We start from the raw sequence: 21954 nt of genomic DNA on the forward strand, positions 1-21954 counted from the left end.
CTTGTAATAATTCATTTTAAAACAAATTTGAAAGAAAAAACCCCAAAGTCTACAGGCTAGCCTTTAAGGGCATCCATGTAACCTCACCTACTTTTTCAAAAACTTATCCAAATGAACCATAAGTAGACGGAAGGCGGCCATTTCTCTTGCTAATCCTTTGCGGTATCTTATAGGCATAGCAGAGCATATATAATAATTACAAAAGCAGAGCATATATAATAATTACAAAAATCACTTTTTCAAGTGATGAAAAATGATTAGAATATAAATTTTCGAATTATCCTGTTCATGTGAGCTGATACAAAAATCACATTTCATATCTATCAATGAATATTACACAGAGACATATAGGATGGTAAAGATTTTTAAATATGGCAACCAATGGAAGGTTTAAAAGGGAGAGTTAGGAGAAAGGCAGTCAGTGAGGTGAGCTAGCCAGTTATTTTTCTATAAAGGCTTAATCTAACAAAATACAGAAAATTATATTCAGGACAGGAAAAGGGACAAGAAAAAGAACAAACCTTTATTTCATCCAAGTTAGTGGCCAAACACTAACTTACATCAGTTATCAATCAGTCCTGAAACCATTCCACTTTAATTCTGCAGAGGTTTTAAAAAGGTTGTATCTATGCCTGTTACGGAATTTTCCTTCTCACCTACTTTACCTGCACAGTTGATTTCACTAGTCCAAAAATAACAAAATTAAATAAGATACAAAATTTAGTCTCCCAACTTCCTGTTTGTATTAGATATTTTTTAGGATCCTGAATACTGACTTTTAAGAGTCTCCTAATATTGTTAAAGAGAATTCTAAGCACTGAAAATGACAATGATAAGGTTTACGTTCATCTTGGGGGGAAAAATGTTTCTAATTGGGCTGAATCAAGATTCCTGAAGGAAACTGTAAGGTAAACCACTGATACTTTTTTTAAAAGCTGAAAGCAAAGTTCGAGGAATTTTTTTCTTCAGAAATGAACACAACCATCTTATTCAATAGACACAATATGATATCATCAGTTAAGGCTTTTGCCATCTATAATCTATACTACAACTCTAAAGTAAAATCCAAAATTAAGCAGTAACACCTAAAGCTATTTACCAAACATACTGTTGTGTCATAAATAAAGAGTCCAAATCCTTTATGGTAATTACATTCCTAACTCTATTATCAAATTCATGGATATCTTGCCTCTGTCTGAAAACTAAAATATTTAATATATAAAAATTAAAGTAGATATTAACATATTAAAATTTTCTCTTACTAACTTCTGAGAACTTACACTAAAATCCCAAGACATAAAACAACATACCTACATTGTTTTCTAAGAATTGGAGTTAGCTATTTGCATAAAAATTTAGGAACATTAATGGACACATTGAGGGCCTTATGTCATATTTGAAGAACTTCAAGGATGGTTTAAATCCACACCCCTCCCCTGCAAAAAGACTTCTCCTACTTTAATATACTACCAAATATTTTCAACCAAATAACATAAGAATGTGCTTTCAAAAACACAAAGGGGGTATTATCATCCCACTATGAACCAACCTAAACATCTGAGTAATAACTTTGAAAATAAAACTCAGAAAAAGATGCTGCATGGTTAAAACTATTAATATATATTGAAGACAAAGAGTTTATTTTTCAATAAGAAAATAAGAGAGCCTAACCTGATCTTGTATGCTTGCCCAATAGAACTTTCCACTATAATTAGTACTCTCCACCTCTCAGGGGAGGAGCTTAAACTCAGGGGAACCTCAAGAAGTAAGGGAGAAACAGTATAAATACGGCAGGTCAGCTCCGGAGAAGGTACCTTCTGCACTGCTCACCTGGCCACAGGAGGGCTCAGAAAGCTGCCAAGAAACCATCTCCAGGAATTCCTGGCACCCAGGTAAGTCTATGACTTGATGTTCTGGTGGACTTCCATGGTAGCTTGTTTGGAAACGGGCCTCAATAAATCAACTCTTTATTTTTTTGTCATTTAAAAAAAAGTGACCTTCCACTAAAGTGTACTCAGAAAGTTCAATCCATATTAGTCTCTATAAGAAGATAGTTCTAAGAAAACTATATTCATAAAATTATGTCCTACTTAGTTTATTTTGAAACTGCTGGATATTTCAACCTATGTTAAAGATCTTAAATTATTAATACAGGTATCTAATTATAGTTTCTGTATTTCTTCTTCAAAAATCACTTCAGTTTTACTGGATTACCTGAATGTGGTTTCCACTAAAAACGAAGTCATATATTCATATAACTAAAAATTTCTAATTCTGGTTTATGGAATATATTAAAAACAGAAAGGATAAGGTAAAAAAGGTAGTTAACAAAATAAAGAATTCATGTGTTCAACTACAGACAAATAAAACAGGTCAATAACAAATGATTCTTTTCTGTTTTTCAGACGCCATCTGAGAACATGCTGCCACAAACAGCCCTTTTGCTGCTAATGTTCCTGAACCTGGTTCATGGAGAATTTTATGCTGAGCGATTCCAAACACCTACAGGCATAAAAGGCCCACCACCCAACACCAAGACCCAGTTCTTCATTCCCTATGCCATAAAGAGTAAAGGTAAACTTTATATATTTTGCAGTATTAACTAACTGGTTACTGCTTTCTACAATCTTAATGATCTCTTTAACAAAATGCTTTTAACTCTACTTGGTGTTAAATTATCTTCAAACTCCTGAGTTTGTCCAAAATAATAAAGCAAAATGATTTAGGAAAAAGCAAGACTATTCAAGTACATTAATATCCTTTCCACAGTGAGTAGAGTAGAAAGATGTACCTGAAGAAAATGAAGAACTTTTATGTTTAAAGCTTTTCCCACCATTGATGCTTCTGCACAAATAACCAACCATGAGGGAGAAATATGGATCCAAAACAAATTAATCAAGTTTAAAATCTTAATGAGAAATAACTGCCAATTATACCGAGAGGAACAGGTTTAGGTATCTAAATACTTTTTTAAAAAAAATCTATTCATTTATTTGACAGAGAGAGAGAGATCACAAGTAGGCAGAGCAGTAGGCAAAGGGGGGGGAGGAGCAGGCTCCCCACTGAGCAGGGAGCCTGATGTGGGGCTTGATCCCAGGACCCTAAGATCATGACCTGGGCTTGATCCCAGGACCCTGAGATCAGGACCCTCAGAGGCTTAACCCACTGAGCCACCCAGGCACCCCCCTATTTATCCATTTTTGTATGGATTAGCTGTCCAATACACAGACTTAATTGCTGTGTACTAACTGTGGGGCCTCAAGTAAGTTACTCACCCTCTCTGTGCCTTAGTTTCCTCACTCCTAAAAAGAGCAGCAGCAGCGATCTCAAAGGGCTGTTAGGAAGTTTAAGTGAGTTACTACCTGTAAAGTATGCAAGTATTAGCTGCGTTACTCGTACTTCTCCACTTCCTCACACTGTGGTAGTACGGGGGGCTGGCCTTAGATAGGTTTTAGCTTTGTTCTTGAATCTTTCCCCAGCTGTTCAGCTTTCTCAGATATTGTGAAGAGAACTGAGAAAATGTATACGCACACTCCTAACAGATCCTCAAGGAGGGGAAATTATTTAGGGTTTCTCATTCACTAATTCCACTGAATGACATCAGGCACATACTACCTGAAAAACATCTACTGAATCTAACTGCATAATCTGAACTGATTTTAAGATTCAAATTTCCTTTCCTTAGTATTTTTTCATTATAGTTACATATTTTACCTTGCAAATAACGCTAAGGATATTTCCCATAAACTTTAAAAATAGTGCTGTTGGAGACAACCTCGTTCAGGAAAGTAAACATACAGGATTGTCTTCTTAAAAAGAAAGATGAAATTTTAAAACATTTCATGAAAGGTAGCTTAATGTTTAAAAATAAATGCACAGGTATGTCACAAAAACTCCCGAATGTCTCAAAATACAAATAAAATATGAGAAAGAGAAAAGTTACAAAAGAAAAGAAACCTGCTACTTTCCTTGAAGCAATGAATGGCAATTCATGTGAAATGCTACGACATACATCACTGGGTATATCTCTATATTCACAAATTCAGACTCTTCGTAGTTTACCAAGATCATATGAAACCACCTTGAGTTAATAGTCAAATGTACCCCTTGTAGACGGTTAAAAATGTTTCTGTTTTTCCATCTTACTGTACTGCATTATCTTGGCTACTTCTGCAAAATAAATTAAAAGCTTAGAAGCTGCATTTCAACTGCTAAATTCACTACAGTCTCTACTTGATGATACAAGGTGGAAACTCAAGTACATCATCATTCACTGGCAGGCACTAATGTACTAAAAGAAAGACAAAAGTCTACAATGTATACACATATAGCATTAGGTTGATAACAGAAATACAAAGAGTGCCTGTGTAATTCCTAGGCCCATCTGTTCAACACAGGTTCAAAGAGGGCTCAGCCAAAACACACCAAATTATGCTGCAAATCAATGCAGAGCTGGTGGCCCCATGGGTGCCATATTCTAACATGATCGACCACTATTTCAATTTCTGGGCATTTCAGAAACTTCTTTGCTAGGTAATCATTTTCCCTTGAGGATGATATCACCCTAATCTTTCATTCCCCCCCCCATTGGCAAACAACAAACAGGGGCTATCTCTTAAAGACACAATAGAATTCATTTTTTCTTGCATCAAGAGGTGGAGGACCTTTGAGGGCAACATTCCAAGTGACTGAGATCACCCTATCCTCAGATGGTGGTCTATGCCTCAGGTCTATACCCCAGCCTCAAATGGTGGTCTATGGAGTTGTTTTCATTTTTTAAAAATTTCATTTGTTTTTGAAAAAGAGAGAGTGTAAGGGGGGGTGGAGGAGGTGGAAAGAATTCTAAGTGGACTCCAAGCTGAGCACAGAGCTCGATCTCATGACCCTGAGGTCATGACCTGAGCCAAGACCAGGAGTTGGGTGCTTAACCGACTGAGCCACCCAGGCAACCCACTATGTAGTCATTTTCAGTAAGACTGTTTTTCCTCCCTATTTTAACAGTTAAACAGATTTCCAACCAGACTAAATGATTTTTAGTATGGATAAGATCTTTAGGAGATTCAGAATAAGATTCTGAAGTAAACCCCATAGTTTGCATTTGAAAAAGAAAGTGCTATTTTGTTTTCTATTTATTCATCTATTCTATTTGTAATGTATTACACCTCTTTATACTTATAGACATTTAATGTATGTACACTAGAAAGTCAATCTATCAACGATATACATATATTTACATATGTGTGTGTGTATATATATAGAGAGAGATCTTTTCCACAAATTAACTTTCTCAGAGATTTCTTCCTGATGTCATTTTCTGAAAACCCATGAGTGAATAAAGTTCCATACATTTAAATATTTACAAAATGAAATGTAATAACTCTAATTAGTACAAAATATAAATAGCCAAGTCTAAAATAATTTTCCTATTTTAGCTTATCTATTTTAATGATTCTGCTGTGTATTTTATATTTCATTTGTCACCAAATTTATTTCAAATATGAGTACCCAAGAGAATAATATTAGCAACTACTACTGGCTGACTACTTCTTATATGCCAGTTAATATGAAAGATTTTTTAAAGTATTATAATGTACCAACAATTGACAGTTAATATGAATGATATCCATAAGCATATGTTTTCAAAGGCAATTTATAATTCTTTTTTTGTTTTTTTTAAATTTGTAATTCATTTAATATTAGTTCCAATTTAGTCTTCACTCTGATTTCTAAAGCCATTAAAGATTTAGATAAAGTTTAAGTATATTAATTAATCACTTTTGTACAAAAAACATGTGGCTCAAATGTCACAGCCATAAGTCATTCTCGGGGTTAGTTACCGTTCAGTAACTATGCCATTTGCTAAATCTACCATAACTACGAACCATTTTCCAACAGTAAAAGAATTTAAATAGTATAGGCAGGCATTTCAGCTATCTTCTTGAAGACTTATTAAACACAAAATGATTTTAATATAATTTCTGCAAATAGACATTGAAATCATATGTAATTATTGCCATTTTTGCTAGCAATTAAAGAATTTCTCTGAGAAAGAAAAGACTATTTCATAATAGATGCTTACGATAATTGCTGCCTAAAGATCCTCTGATATGAGAGTATTTTCCCAGTTATATATCCTAATACCAGAATGCTCTGTTAATTCCCACCTCTGAATGACTAAAACCAAAACACTGGACACCTCTTATCCCAGGGACACTTGTTTTACTCCCTTCATGACTGAAGCTCTTGTAAGATGCGTCCTGTGCTCCGCACACTTGTGGTCCAAGAGCCCTTTTCCCATCACAGGCAGTGAATGAGCCTTTTCTGAACTGAATTCATAGTATCCATAGAAGTACCTGGTTCAAATGGTCCCATACCGCTATGAAATCAATAATAACTATCTGCATTAACCAAAGAAAACTTTAGATAAGCATTTTAATGCTATTTTATATACCTACTATTTTATATACCTGCCCACTGGATCCAATTCTCTTTGCTGCTGTGTTAGGTCAATGAAAGGAGGGTAGAGGAGCTCACGGTACGTGCTGAGGGTGAAAAAAATCAACCTACATCTGAACCGTGTTCGGTAGGCCGGGGCAGATGTTCTCACCAGATATCTTACAGGACAGCTTTTGTGAGAGAAAACTGTCATAGTTCTTAAATACTTTCCCATTTATTCTGCATTTGTCAAATATATTTTCCTTTTTATCAAATATATTTTTTCCCCTTTCCTCTCGAGGTAGATGACTTTCCCAAAATAAATGGGGTAAATCCCTCCACTGCACTCTTACTCTAGATGAATTCTTCAACCCCAGTTTATTTTCCTGGATAATGAGGGTGTACTGAAAGTATTAGGGTAGCCATGGTCTTATGAAACCATCCTCTCTGGCACTGTTTTTACATACAATAGAAAATGTATTATCCGAAACCACTTAAGACTCGTCTGCCAAGATGGACTGACCAACAGTGCGAGGTCACCACTAACCATCTCTCTCTCTGGGCGTGTGAATCGGGCGTGTTTCTTAGGTGTATCTGTAAGAGGAGAGCAAGGTATTCCTGGCCCACCAGGCCCCGCTGGACCGCCAGGGCACCCAGGCCCATCTGGACCGCCAGGAAAGCCAGGTCACGGAAGTCCCGGCCCCCAAGGAGAGCCAGGGTTGCCCGGACCACCGGGACCATCGGCCACGGGGAAGCCGGGTTTGCCAGGACTCCCAGGAAAACCAGGGGAGAAAGGACCATCTGGACCAAAAGGAGATATGGGCCCGGCTGGTTTACCAGGACCACGGGGCCCACCAGGGCCACCCGGAATCCCAGGCCCAGCTGGACTGACTGTGAGGGGAAAACCCGGACAACAAGGACGTGCAGGAGCCCCGGGACCCAGGGGCTTTCCTGGAGAAAAGGGCGCACCGGGAGCGCCTGGTGTGCTTGGACAGAAAGGGGAAGCAGGATACGGTGCTCCTGGACGCCCCGGTGAGAGGGGTCTGCCAGGCCCTCGGGGTCCCATGGGACCACCTGGCCTTCCTGGAGTGGGAGAAAGAGGTGAAAATGGGTTTCCAGGACAACCAGGTGCCAAAGGCGATCGGGGTTTTCCAGGAGAGAGGGGACCAGCGGGCCCACCGGGCCCCCAAGGTCCTCCTGGGGAACGAGGACCCGAAGGCACTGGAAAGCCAGGAGCTACCGGAGCCCCAGGCCAGCCAGGGGTTCCTGGGACCAAAGGTCACCCTGGGGCTCCAGGACTAGCTGGGCCCCCAGGGGCTCGTGGTTCCGGGAAACCGGGGTTGCCAGGCCTGAAGGGACCAAGAGGTCCTAGTGGCCTTCCAGGAAGTCCAGGTGCTAAAGGGGAACAAGGCCCAGCAGGTCATCCTGGGGAACCAGGTGTGACTGGACCCCCTGGAAATACGGGACCCCAAGGACCGAAAGGCATGCCAGGCAAGCAAGGGATTCCCGGTCCGAAAGGTGAGACGGGGCCGGCGGGGCCTGTAGGACACCCTGGGACTAAGGGAGAAAGGGGTTCCTCTGGGTTACATGGAAAACCAGGGTACCCAGGAGAACCAGGCAGCAGTGGTCCTAAGGGAAACCAAGGGTTACCAGGCCCAAAAGGGGACTCTGGAGTTCGGGGACCTCCTGGTCTCCCAGGCCCTGTGGGCCCGGCAGGAGCTAAGGGAATGCCTGGACACAATGGTGAGACGGGGCCAAGAGGGGCCCCTGGAATACCAGGAACCAGAGGCCCCATTGGGCCACCGGGCATTCCAGGATTCCCCGGATCCAAAGGGGATCCGGGAACTCCAGGTCCTCCTGGCCCAGCGGGCGTAGCAACTAAGGGGCTCGATGGTCCCACTGGGCCACCAGGGCCTCCAGGTCCGAGGGGCCACACTGGAGAGCCTGGCCCCCCAGGCCCCCCAGGTCCCCCAGGCCAAGCAGCCCCATCTGAGGGCTTCATAAAGGCGGGCCAAAGGCCTTTCGTTAGTGCCAACCAGGGAGTGACGGGAATGCCGATGTCCGCTTTCACTGTTATTCTCTCCAAAGCTTACCCAGCTGTAGGTATTCCCATCCTATTCGATAAGATTTTGTACAACAGGCAACAGCATTACGACCCCAGAACTGGCATCTTTACCTGCAGCGTACCAGGCACGTACTACTTCTCCTACCACGTGCATGTGAAAGGGACCCACACGTGGGTGGGCCTGTATAAGAACGGCGCCCCTGTGATGTACACCTATGACGAGTACCCCAAAGGCTACCTAGATCAGGCTTCGGGGAGCGCCGTCCTCGATCTCACGGAGAACGACCAGGTGTGGCTGCAGCTGCCCAACGCCGGCTCGAGCGGCCTGTACTCCTCGGAGTACGTCCACTCCTCTTTCTCAGGGTTCCTGGTGGCCCCAGTGTGAGCCTGCGCCCGCCCAGCTCAGGTTCTCGGCCTGAGAACGCGTTCCCCAACTCCACCGTGCCCCACACAAAGCATATGGAGGTAGGCCAAAAAAAAAAAAATGGGACGAATTTTGATTTTCCAAACACAGATTTGAGCTTTCAGACCAACCAGTTCTACCCCCCGCCCCGAGAAAGTGCGCTGCAGTGGTAAACAACAGGGGAAAGGCCTCCTGAATGTCTAGTCAGCGGTCCCGAGGCTCTTTAAAGTGTTCTGTGAACTCCTTCAGAACTTAAAAATTTCACCCTGAAAGTCCTACTAAGCTAAAAAATTTAAATGATCACAAAGAAACCCTGAAATGTGACACTAAATTATGTTACATTTGATTTTGGAAATTCAGCATTTTTTTTTTTTTAATCAGCCGATTAACAGGAGAACTTCTAGGAAACATTCAGAGGGTATCATGTCTTTATAGAACTCAAATACTTGAATATTCAAATTTAAAAGGCACTGTATACCTTAAGATCTTTCTGATAGTGCATTACTTGAAGGCTTACACGGCCCCTTCATCAAGATTTATTCAAATGTACAGGTGCACACAGACTTCTTACAACTCTAATAAAAAGCCAAAAGATGATGTTAAAATAAATCTGAAATGCAAGGTGCTTTAGCCATGAATCTTTTCAGATTTTTCTGTGACTCCAGAAAAGCTTTCTGTATACCCGTCACAACTTGGAAATGGGTGTCTAACCTAGTTTATTTATTTAATACAAGTGTGATTAATTTGATTTAATTCCATGTTGAGTCTTAACAGATTATGATTTTGTGGGTTTACAGAACATCGCCATAAGGACCTTGAGCCTCCCACTTTAGTGAAATTATTGCTAATGTCAAGGGTTTCAAAATCTGGCTAGAAATGAAAAGATGTGATTTATTTATGCTCTGTACTGTATTTTTATATTGCTGCTTAAAACTTTTAAGCTGTGCCTCACTTATTAAAGCATGACATGTTTTACCTACTCCTTATTTACAATGCAATAAAATAACATCAACAGATTTTTATGCTCAGTTTTTTTGAGAGCAGCAATTTGCTATTCTCGACTATTCTCTTTTAAGGCTTTTCGCTTTACGAAGTTCATAAAAATAAAACAATAAAATGGTGGGTGGCCATTACAGTTGTCATGGATACTCCCCTGTACTGGGGTGGGGATTCGCACACACCCCTCAGCACTCCACGTGGACTACAAAAAGACACCCACAGGACCACATGGGACCTACCGGCCAGGGCTGTATGCCGGTGACCAGGCACAGAAAAGTGAGACAATCTCGCCAAGCAGTGATTTCTTCAGGAAAGGAAAGAAGCAGGTGGCAGAGAAATATGCAATTTAAAAAAATATTTGGCAGTTGCTATTTATTGCCTTGACATGTTTTTAGTCATAATATTTAGGATTATTTTGATTACTTAAATTACCATTAAAAGGAAGGCAGGCAATTTTATGTCAATCAAAGGCAACCTTTTTCTAAGCTGAGAAACACTGTTCTTGAGCATCTAACAGTCCATTGGATGACTCAGGGCAGCCTAGTTCGAGTCCCCGAGGTAACCGATGACAAAGCACCCCTGTATGCCTTAGAGATCCTCCGCATAACCTTACCAGAGATGCAGCTGTGAGACCCGATGTGCAGCCTGGCCACGACTCTGCCACATTCTGAGTCAACCAGTCCTGTTTTCCAGCAATGAGAATGGAATTCTCACTCTCCCTACCTGTTTATAGCTACTACGCCCATGGTTCTGGGGAGTAATCCTCATCACTGAGCCAGGAAACGGCACAGCTGGAACTCCATTCCGGGGAACCCACAAAACGCCCCTTCTGGCAGGCCAGGGAGAGCAGAGCTCAGACAGGCAACTAGCCATGGAGCAGACATGAATAAAGAACCTCTTAAAATATAAGCAGTACCAACTTCATAGCAAAATTTTAGATAAAATGAAGTCCTGATTGAGGAACATGACAAAATAGGTAACTTCAAAGTAATTCACAAGCCACACAGCATTTAGCAAACATTGATTAGAAAGTCTCCCATCACATTACTCACCCTTAAAAGCTGACATTTTATAATTGTGTTGTATACCAGCAACTATATCCTTCCAAAAATCAAATGTTTTTTGACCATTGTTCTGCTGAAAAAAAAAAATCCCAAATGTTAACACATGTAATAACACATGTAGTAATTTTTTAAGAACAGCAAAAAAAAAAAAAAAAGCAAACAATTACAATATTGTCATAATCTAAAAATGGGACTCATATGTTAGAAAAGATAACAGATGAAAAAACTCATTCTTGGAATGGGATTTTAAGAAGAAAGGCCTTCTAAGAAAATCACTGCTACGGATACCTATATACACATGCATATAACTAAATATTAATATAGCTCATATAGTCCAAATAAAATAGAAATTTCTACTCAGTATGAAGTCTAAAAATTATATATTTTAAACACAGGAGTAAATTTACAGTGTTATAGCTTTCTGTACCACGGCATCAATGGGGCTAAGAAGCCCCAAGTCCTAAAGTCCTAAAAGCTGGTTACTTTAGAATTCAGTGCACATTTACCTGACTTTAATAAAAAAGAGTAGAAAATCTCTACAGGAGAGATGAAGGAGGTTCCAAATCCAAAACATAAACCACTTTTATTTAGATTTTTTTTAAACCAGGAAGCAAATAAACATTACATTGAAATACATAACCCCACAAGGCCTTGCTGTCTTGGAACCATTATTAACCAGTGTCCTTCTACCTAAACAAAGACAAACTACTAGACATTTGTACCTAATTAAACTCTGGAATATCTGAAGACTAATACATTTGCCTGAAGTCACTATGGATGAAAAACTGACTCCATCTCATGTAAATAATAACTTCTACATGATAAAATAATTGCTCAGTGGAAACTCGCAAACACATGACTAATTCTGGCTCAAAAGAAAACCACTATCCATGTTCTATTATTAACATGATCGTTATGATGTTCAAAGACAACATATGCAAAACTGAAAAGTAATTCTGACATAAAATTGGTGTCTGTTCACAAGTATATTCAATATATCTAATAATAATAATCATATTATTATTCAGTAATATAATAATTATATTCCTAAGTATATTCAATATATTCAATAATATATTCAATCTTCATAAACAGTACAAAGTCTATACATATCAAACTGCTCAAAATGAGGAACTTAAAAACTTCATCTCATTTTTTTTTTGATTTTGTATTATTTAGAGTACTTAACAATGGTGGGATTTTTAAAATTATCTTTAATTATATATTTTTTTTAAATTCTGCTAATGAAACCCAAGAAAATATTCTTTCCATCTGTGAGGTATTTTCTTTTTAAACATTTGCACCCCCTGCTGGAGAAGAGGTTTATTATCCCTCAGGGGAAAAATGGTCACGGCTATTTAATTTTCCCAAGATACCTGACCAAATTTTCAATGTTTTCCTTCCTCAGTTACTTCCAAACCACAAAGAGGAAACTGAGTAAAATCTCAACCCAAAAGACATATATAGTGAAGTCCTCTGATTTATGACTGAGTATCTATTGTAATTTCTGAAAAACGAGTCCCTGCTCACCTTTGTTAGAGAGTCCACCACTCTGGCACATAGAAGCGCTCCTGGCAGGTCAAAGTAGTTATCATAAAAATAGTATTTTCCTAGAAAAGAACAAAATTTTACACTGGGAACAAACGGCTCATTTATGTGACACACAGAAAGTTGGCTGAAGAGACACCAGACTTTGGTCTGGTTCCTTAGAGGGGCCTCTATTTCAAGTCAGAATAGCTCTATTACAGGCATTCACTGTCTTTTAAAGAAGGGTTAAGCTATAAGAAAGTTAAAAAATGACAGCCCTAATTCAAGGATCTTATGAAAAAAAATTTTACGTAAAAACGAAAACTAGACTATATGTTAACTATGAAATGGATTATAAAACAGCCACAATTTATGTTACCAGTGTCACTGAATTTCAAGACAGTCAGCCTAACACTGGAACACCACAAAGTCATCAGCATAACAGCCCTTCTCATATCTGTGCTGGCTGGTCCACCTTCAGTTTCATGTGAGGACAACCCGGGTGATAAGAGGAACAGACAACAACAACAACATATCACATCATGTGGGATATAGTGTACTTATCTGGGAAAAAGTCAGGTGCACAGAACAGGCACGGTAGAATCTCAGGGAGGAGAGAGACTGATTTATTCTGCTTGACCCTAGGATGGAATTAAACTTGAGCCTTTCCTTGGTGCAGAAGTCTCTTTTGAATCTGCCGTCCCTGGGCAGACCCTTGATGACCCATGTTGCGTTCCTTTGGCTCATGTTTGAGCCCAGTCACTGCTGTGCTTAATGGCATCATCCTACCTCAAGCACACCTGTGTCATTCAGTCCCTCCAGAAGCCTGTGGAGTCCATGTGGCTCATGTGGCAAGACTCAACCAGGAGCCAGCGGAGACCCTCAAGTTTAGGGGCCAGTGAAGGCTCCTGTCCCTTGGATCGACAACTCTGGGAGATATTCTCAGTGCTTCTCAGAAATCCAGTGGAATCCAGCTCCAACTGTTTCTACCTTCTACGGCTTACCCTCTCCACTATCTCATTCCTGTATACCAGGATTGGGACCAACCACTCTGCTTTGGGGGGATCCCAATGTCATAGAATCCCCAGGGAATCCTTGTACAAGGAGGAATCAAACAGAACCAAAGGTGAAGCCAGACTGTAGTTTAATGTGAGAAAGTACCTCCTCAAACGTCATAACTGTTGCACGCAATATTGTAAGTGCCTGATTTTAAGTACTCCCTTCTTCCCATTTGTAAGCTAAGTATGAAGTTATGGAACACAGCAGTCTTGTTCCCTAGCGTCCACTATGCTCAATATGCAGCATATTGCAGGGACTCAACAAATGTTTGTTGAATGACTGAACGACCTAACAGTGGAATGGATTTTTGGAATGAGGGAGTGCCACCACAGGTAAATCAGGAGAAAATCCTCTGGAGGGGCTAGATGTCTATCCTTTTAAATGTCATTAAATGCCCTTTACTTCTACATATCAAATTATTAAGAATGTATAAGAAATAAAGTCAAAAGTTCTCCATCTGTTAATTCACAAAATGGCTACGTGAGTTTACATATCCTTTCCAGCAGTTAAAAATAGTTTGGTTGGCATATCTTCCTGGTTTTTACTCTTACAGCTGAAATTATTGGTAGAACATCTTAGATTACTGTTTATTCCTCAGAAAGGTCAGGATGGCTCTGCTGGTATGAGGAACGAGGCATCAGGAGGAAAAGGGAGATCACAGCCCATGTGCTTTTCTGCCCACGCTCTGCTGTGCTATAAGGCCACACAACACTCCCGGACTCCCGAGACCAGGACGGTAGGCACCGCTTCCCACGGTCCACAGACCTGCACTTGATCTAATCTCCTGGCCTGCGACACCAGCGTCGTCAGCTGCTCCGGGCGCGGTGGCAGCAGGAGATCTGTGGTCATGCCAGTTACACGCCCTTGCTTTCCCCTTCCTCTGTGGCCATTAACAGACAGAATTCAGTTAGAGTTAAAATACTGATCCTGAGGGCGCCTGGGTGGCTCAGTGGTTAAGCCGCTGCCTTCGGCTCAGGTCATGATCTCAGGGTCCTGGGATCGAGTCCCGCATCGGGCTCTCTGCTCAGCAGGGAGCCTGCTTCCCTCTCTCTCCCTCTGCCTGCCTCTCCGTCTACTTGTGATTTCTCTCTGTCAAATAAATAAATAAGATCTTTAAAAAAAAAAAATACTGATCCTGAGTCTTGGCTGGGATCTAATCAAATAACTCAGGGGTTGAATAAGACTCCCTCCGAGAAGCCAAGGGGGCTGAGTCACTGGACTGTAAAATGTGGGCTGGATGACCGCTGTGTGGGCACGCCGAGACTTCTTTAGTGCTGACCTATGAACTGGGCCAGCTGCTCTCGATGCCTCTTCTTCCACCAAAACTCCAAGACTGTACCCCATGAAAGCTTTGCTTCTCGCCCCTCCTAATGAGCAGAGAACTCACTGGCAAGGAAGGCATCTGTGAGCTCAGTTCAAGAAAATAAGCCTCTAACAAGTTCTAAGATCCTTAAGCTTTGCCCACTGAGAACTCATTCCCCAAGAAGCCACTGCCGACACTACGTACTTCACAGACTGCCTGCTCTCACTGGTCACAGACCAGAGGCGCATGAATGACTGAGGGCAAAAGAACAACTTATGATAGCACAATGTTCTCACTTGTGCCGATGAGTGATACCATCTTCACTTGAAGTTGAGCCAAGTGATGCTAAGAGTGGCTTAGTGACTGACCAGATCACTTTGCCCGGCAAGGAACAGAGTCAGTATGATCCAGGACGACCTGGCTCTATCTGCCCTGTGCTTTCCGCTATACTAAGCTGTTTCTGAATAATCTACCAGTTTAAGGGGGAAAAGATCAAAAGGACTTGCTCTCTGCAGACTGGCTGGTAAAGAAACCACACTCCTGCCAACGCAACAGCCTGCAAAGGGATTGTCAAATAAACTGTCAGTAAAATGTCTCTGCCCATCAGTGCTTTAAATTCCCTAAATGTACTGGTAGGGAAAGCACTTTATAATGCTCTCCTTAAATAAAGGCCCTTATTTGGCCTTACTGATCGAAAGTTTATTTTATTTTATGTTATTTTGGGAGGCAGCAAAGCAAAGTTTATTGAGGGACAGTACAAAGCTCTCAAAGAGAGAGGGGACCAAGAGGGTTGCCCTAAAATTTTTAAACCTCTATATCCTTTTTTTTTTTTAAAGATTTTATTTATTTATTTGACAGAGAGAGATGACAAGCAGGCAGAGAGGCAGGCACAGAGAGAGGAGGAAGCAGGCTCCTCGCTGAGCAGAGAGACCGATGCGGGGCTCGATCCCAGGACCCTGAGATCATGACCTGAGCCGAAGGCAGAGGCCCAACCCACTGAGCCACCCAGGCGCCCCAGCTAAACCTCTATATCCTTAGCGCACTTCTAGGAACTTACAAAAGAGCCAACTGTATGTGTGTGCAAACATTACTGCAGGTCTGTTTGTAAGGGCCAAGCACCAGACACGATGCAAACGTGCACTCTGAACAGGCTGACGGATGAAACCAGATGGCAGGGAACACCAGCCTTTCACAGAACAGGTGGCTCTGTGTGTGCTAAAGTGACAGAATCTCGAGGACGTCAGTCAAAGGGCACACTGCAGGAAATGCATGATCCCTTTCGTGTACTTTTGAGAAATAAGCTTCAAGGAAAGGGGATTTTGGAGGACAACAGGGCTTGGAGATAATTAATTCCTTACTTTATTCTTTTCGATAATATTTAAATTTCCTATACATATTATACATATTACATTATATTTTTTAATGTAAACAAAGTTTAACTGGGTTGTGGAATCACAGGCCATTTTTTTTCCTTCTTTTCTATGTCTCCAGATTGAAAAAAATAGTGTTGCTTTAAAATATATATATATTTATTTATTTTATTTATTTTCAGCATAACAGTATTCATTATTTTTGGACCACACCCAGTGCTCCATGCAATCCGTGCCCTCTCTAATACCCACCACCTGGTTCCCCCAACCTCCCAGCCCCCGCTGCTTCAAAACCCTCAGATTGTTTTTCAGAGTCCATAGTCTCTCATGGTTCACCTCCCCTTCCAATTTCCCCCAACTCCCTTCTCCTCTCTAACTCCCCTTGTCCTCCATGCTATTTGTTATGCTCCACAAAGAAGGCGTCAAGCTTTCGCTTATTATCTGGCAGAAACAATAGGCCTTTGTGATGTGTCACCACCGCCTGACCACTGAGCACATAAAGGGGGAACACCTCCTTGGAGATAAATTCCAAGCTCTTCCTCAGAGCGCTCCTGGGTAAACCGGGGACCAGGGGGAAGCCGCTGGCTCCAGGAGGGGGCGCTCTCCGGAGGGCAAAGTGGTGAGCAGACGGCAGTCCTCCTGGGTGAAGCCCGTTGTTTTCCTGGCTGAGAAATATTTTACTTCTTTAAAGTCCTGTTTCTAAAGAATGTCAGAGTGAAACGCTTAGCTCTGCGCCTGGCCTTTCTGGGAAAAAGTTATCTACGACTGCCTGCTTCTGGACAGACAACGGCCACTCTCTGTTTTTAGCCGAGTAAAAGGCTACAGACACCTGTTAAACTGCCACCAGACACTGGGACTTGAGATGTGTGAACACCTTCCACCTCGATCCCCAATGCGAAGCCTGTTTTCCTCTTAACTTAGGTTACCAAGAGCACCCATTTCTTGACATTTTCATCTCAAAAACAATACAAACTCTCAAAAGGTGATGAATGTAACACAGCGAACCGAATTGTAATAAGGAATAACTCCCAACTATTTTCAGGTTACTACCTTTTCCTTTCTTTTATTTTTTAGGATTTTATTTTAAGTAATCTTTACTCCCAACGTGGGATTCGAACTCACAACCCCAAGATCAAGAGTCACATGCTCCACTGACTGAGCCAGCCAGGTGCTCCTCAGGTTACTACGTTTTCTGAAGGAGATGAGTGCATTTCAAAAGTGTAGTGTGAAAGAATGTGGCACAAAAATTTAGCACAAATGAAAAACCAACAATTATAATAAGGTCTATGTGTTTATAATAATGTCTTAATCATTCCTTATTAATTTATGTACATCAATGTCTATAAATCGTTCTGAGAAATCTTTTCATGTTTACACATGGTGAATTTCTTTAAAGACAGTGGGGGAAAATGGGTGAAATTATTTAAAATAAGGGAAAAGAAGAGATACGGCAGAAGATAGAAGATAGCAGAGCTGGAAGTAAAGGAGAGAATTCAAGAAAATGAGAAAGGTGGGTAGTATGAATGTGAGGAGAAATGGGTAATGGAGAAATTAAAGCGAGGACTGAGCATGTAATAATTTGATTAAAAAAAATACAGATGACTGAGAAACGTATTATTCCTAGGTGCTAGTCTTTTTACTCTAGAACAAGGGAAGGTAAAAGGAGAATCAAGAAAACCTAAAATAAATTAGAATCAATGCCAAAGAGATTCGAGACATGTACGGAAAACACATCCTATTCCTATCAACCCACAGCGGCTTCCTTGTGCATCCTGGCCAACAGGAGGCAAGGACGGAATGCTTCCTGTCCTCACGCTGCAGGTTCAAGGTCCCAGACCCCAGGGGCGGTCATGGTGGCGCAGACCCACATGAGCCATACCTGATCGGCAAGCCATTCCCGCATCGGACATGAAGTGCTTCCACTCCTTCCCCCCATACTCCTCTGCCAGCGCCTCGGGAGCCATCATCTTCGTGCCGTGGCTCGCCCTGGTTCGGGGAGATGGGGTACAATGCTCGTGAACGCCTCCTCTGATTACCCCTCCCTCTGGCCTTGCTATGGGTGGTCCCCCTGAAAATGAACCCAGTTTTCTTTTTTTCCATCGTCAACTATATGATTTCCTCCTTTAGGGCTCTAGAAGGCGTTTCCTTAAGTTCTTTGTTCATTTCCTCCACCAACTGGCAATTAAGTGATGAGGAGCAACTCACTCTGCGGTCCGGCCCGTGCTAGCTGCCCTGGATCTATAATAGCTAAACTATTTCTCTGGAAGAAAAACTCTTCCCTGAGAAATTATTGTTTAACTCTGAAGATGAAGGTAGTCTAACTGGAATGATCAGAAAACACAGCAGAGACTGGGAGGCAGCCGCGGGGAGAACCGACGGGAGAAGGAGGGGGGAAGCAATAGGGTGAGAACAAATGGAAAAATCAAAATGGGCTCCTTTCTGTAAGGGGACAATGCTTTAGAAAGCTGCATGTAAAGATGGAGGGATCTGGAGTAGAACATAGGATGAGACAAGGAATCTGCTCTGTTGGAGGAAAGCAGGCATCATCAGCAGGCATCGGGGAGATGAGCTAGTGAATCCAGGAGAAACTGCCTGGAGGGGGGTCAGACCTCAGGGGAGGGATGTTGAGAGGGAGGACAGACAGACATAACAATGAAAGAAAGAACCCAAACTCAGAATGCTTTACATTCTTTGAACTATGACTGATGACAGCCAAGCACACTGTAAGAATCTGATGGTTGAGTTAAAGGTCATGGTCAAAACTGCATGGAGTATGTACTCATATGTACATACAAATGTATACATACATACAGAAGTTCTAGCCCTAGTTGCCCAAGGCAAGAAATGTGCAAACAAATAATAAAGTAGTAAGAGGTGAGGCCACACCAGCTCTAGTCATCTGAACCTTAGGACAAGGTCTAGGTACAATATGAGTTTATACTGTGCAGAAAGAATGACGTATTGAAAGGAAGAGTATGTACCAGGGATAATCCGTGCTGAGTGTTCTTTCTTTCAGCTCTGATCACGTTAATATAAATTACAAATTGCAGAGTCATGACCATGTTGACTTGCCTCTACTATGGTTCTTGGGGGCAGAAACAGATGCCCACTCCCTCGCACCCCCTGTAAGGTAAGGCTCAGAGCAACGGTGGCAGCAGCTTCTCAACTGCCGGTCTTGCTCTTCAACATTCAAAGTGCCCGGTACACGCTGAGGGGAGGGAAGGAGAGGGAATCAGCACTGAGTATGAAAAACGGAGACCAATGAAGGTTGGAACCGACTAGAAAAACTTCCAGAAGGAGCTGAAATACAACATCAGTCCTGCACCCAGGAGACAAATTTGGATAAACGGAGAGAGGAGGAGAGAAGTGCATAGACCATTAACCCCTACCCAACATCCATTTTCTCCTTCTTCCTTAATAAAAAGAAATCTAAGTTTATTCCAGGCAACTATGTACTTATCTAACACAACATAATCCCCAGACTCTTTTGCAGGAGGGGTGGGCAATGAGATGAAGCAAGTTATTAAAATTCTATTGGATTTCCTGCAAATATTTTTGGTGAGCTAAATTTAAGAGCTAGACTTTTGAGTCCAATGCTATCAGAGCTGTATTTAAATCGTTCAAACAATTCATACAAAGAAACATAGGCACACGATCTGTCATCTGATTGGTAAAAATAATAACCTTATTTAATCCGTAATTTAACGATCAAATGCTGTATAAAGTGTCCCGGAAAAAAAGTTCTGACTTCACAGCTAAATTTTATTACCTGAGCACAGTGCCATTATCTGCAAGTTTAATGAAATTCCCATCTTCCAGATCCAATGCCAAGCCCTTGCAACTAAAACAGAAAAGTCTGATTACCAATCAATTCATAGATTCAGCTAATCTAAGGAATAATAATCTATATTTTCAAAAAGTCACAATGCTAAAAAGGGATTCTTCTACCCACATGAATGATATGTTAGTCAAACAAATAAAAATAGCCAAGAATCCTAAAATTAAGTACCATCCACAGAGCAAAGGAGGGAAATTGAAAAGGAGGGAAATCATGAGGGAAACTGAAAGAGAGCGTGTTTAGGTTGTAAAATCCTTACGCTTTTAAAAAAGAAGAATCTAAAACTTGAAGGGAACAAAAAAAAAAAAAGGGAACTCCATTGTATGTCTCTGTTGAAATGTACAAAATGTTTTTCATTAAATAAGACATGCGCATGCCCAAATTTATAGACTGCCAGATATACCCAGGGTCTCTCCTATACTCTTCAGAAATTGCCTCCATTTAGGTCAGGTTATAAAAACATGCCCCCTGGGCAGGACATCTTATTGAAAACCACTAAAACAAAGTCAAATACTAAGGTTTAGGTTCCTCACTGTAAAAGACTTGCGGGATTTGGGGAGAAAAGTGGGAACAGATTCATTATTATGAATAATAAAAGCAAGGAGGTATAATGGCCACCAAATACCAAGAGAATTAAACAAAAAATGACATGGTACTTTAGAAGGCTTACTGACTCTGGTTCACAGTAAAATTTCCAGAGTCAGTGGTTTTATATAGCTAAATATTTGTTTCTTCTTTTCAGAAAAGGGATACATCAAAAAGGATGAGCCAAATATTGCAGAAATATATAATAGATGAACATCATTGTTCTAGAATTAATTCTGCATGTGTTTCTATGTGTTTTAGGATTATTATTAATTTTCAACTGAGCAATGTTTAAGTGTAGGATTTTTATTTTGTCGTTTAGATGAGGAAGAGAGAGAAAACAAGCCTTGGGAAGTGGAAAAACCTAACCCAGGAAAGAAGGAAGCAGTAGAATAGACATAGTAATGTCTAATCAAATTATAGAAAACCCAGTTCAGACACTTATTCAAAACATGATGATTCTTCCTCTTCTATGGTTCTATATTTGAAAGGCAATAAAGCACATTTTTTTAATGAAAAAATGTAAATTTTAGAGACAGTTCTTAATAACCTCTGAAACTTAAGACAAACTTCAGCCATATACAAATACCAAATTAGTCAATAAGCTTTTAGCTTATTTACATATTTAATTAAACAAATCTAATTTAAAGCAGAAAAGGCTTTGATTTATGAAACATAAAACTTTTAATACAGAAGGCATTTTTGTCCTTTGATTCAGTTTCACATTTCAATTTATGTCTCCACAGAAAAGGAAGCACTGAAGTTTACTCAGCAATATTTGAGAATCAGAGGGAATAGGAAGACCTTAAAAAAAAAGAACTTACCAGAAATCCCAATCCTCTGGAGTCACAGTTAGCAATTCCTTGTCATACCCTTTCTCCTTGACCAGGAACTGAGCAAAACTATTATAAATGAGCTATAAATAAGAAAAAGGAATAAATAAAAAACTCACCATTCATTCCTAATTTCACAGACCTGAAAACCTACTGGAATTAGTCATGGGGCAGATGGGAGAGAAATCTCTCTAACTGTGAAGTTCTGCAGTTTAATCCCCCTTTAATGCAATCAATTTATGCACCACTGAGAAGCCCAGGTAGCTACTGTGTCTTTTCATAGTGCAGAATTAGACCACCAGTATACAATTTTATAACCAAGGACAACGCTCAGTCTTACTCCTGAATTCTAAGGGTTGGAGATCATTAAGACTTGACAAAGCTTTGTAAACTTATTTAACAGATCACCAAGATGATAAACTTATTGACTACTCTATCATTCCATCTATCCTCAGCCCATCCTTAGTGGATAG

At 40.8% G+C, this 21954-nt stretch overlaps 2 protein-coding genes across 2 annotated transcripts in view; one reads left to right on the forward strand and one right to left on the reverse strand.

Annotated features, from left to right (window-relative positions):
* The window catches only part of NT5DC1 (5'-nucleotidase domain containing 1), a 141532-nt gene that overhangs the window by 114285 nt on the left and 5293 nt on the right, over nucleotides 1-21954 (reverse strand). The window contains exons 2-6 of the mRNA XM_044244163.1: nucleotides 21473-21564; nucleotides 19995-20066; nucleotides 18105-18211; nucleotides 12497-12576; nucleotides 10955-11039 (exon numbers count right to left, since the gene is read on the reverse strand). Coding sequence (XP_044100098.1) covers nucleotides 10955-11039; nucleotides 12497-12576; nucleotides 18105-18211; nucleotides 19995-20066; nucleotides 21473-21564 — 436 coding nt within the window. The remainder of the gene's footprint in view (nucleotides 1-10954; nucleotides 11040-12496; nucleotides 12577-18104; nucleotides 18212-19994; nucleotides 20067-21472; nucleotides 21565-21954) is intronic.
* COL10A1 (collagen type X alpha 1 chain) lies at nucleotides 1809-9910 on the forward strand. Its single transcript, XM_044244148.1, has 3 exons — nucleotides 1809-1892; nucleotides 2406-2574; nucleotides 7024-9910. The coding sequence occupies exons 2-3, from the start codon at nucleotides 2421-2423 to the stop codon at nucleotides 8883-8885; spliced, it is 2016 nt and encodes a 671-aa protein (XP_044100083.1). The 5' UTR covers nucleotides 1809-1892; nucleotides 2406-2420; the 3' UTR covers nucleotides 8886-9910.

The sequence above is a fragment of the Neovison vison genome, chromosome 1 (assembly GCF_020171115.1).
Source record: "Neovison vison isolate M4711 chromosome 1, ASM_NN_V1, whole genome shotgun sequence".
NCBI lineage: Eukaryota > Metazoa > Chordata > Mammalia > Carnivora > Mustelidae > Neogale > Neogale vison.

Coding starts and splice junctions, on each gene's coding strand:
- COL10A1 (XM_044244148.1), top strand. CDS start 2,421: ATGCTGCCACAAACAGCCCTTTTGCTGCTAATGTTCCTGAACCTGGTT. Junction 2,575..7,023: donor CTATGCCATAAAGAGTAAAG/GTAAACTTTATA, acceptor CGTGTTTCTTAG/GTGTATCTGTAAGAGGAGAG.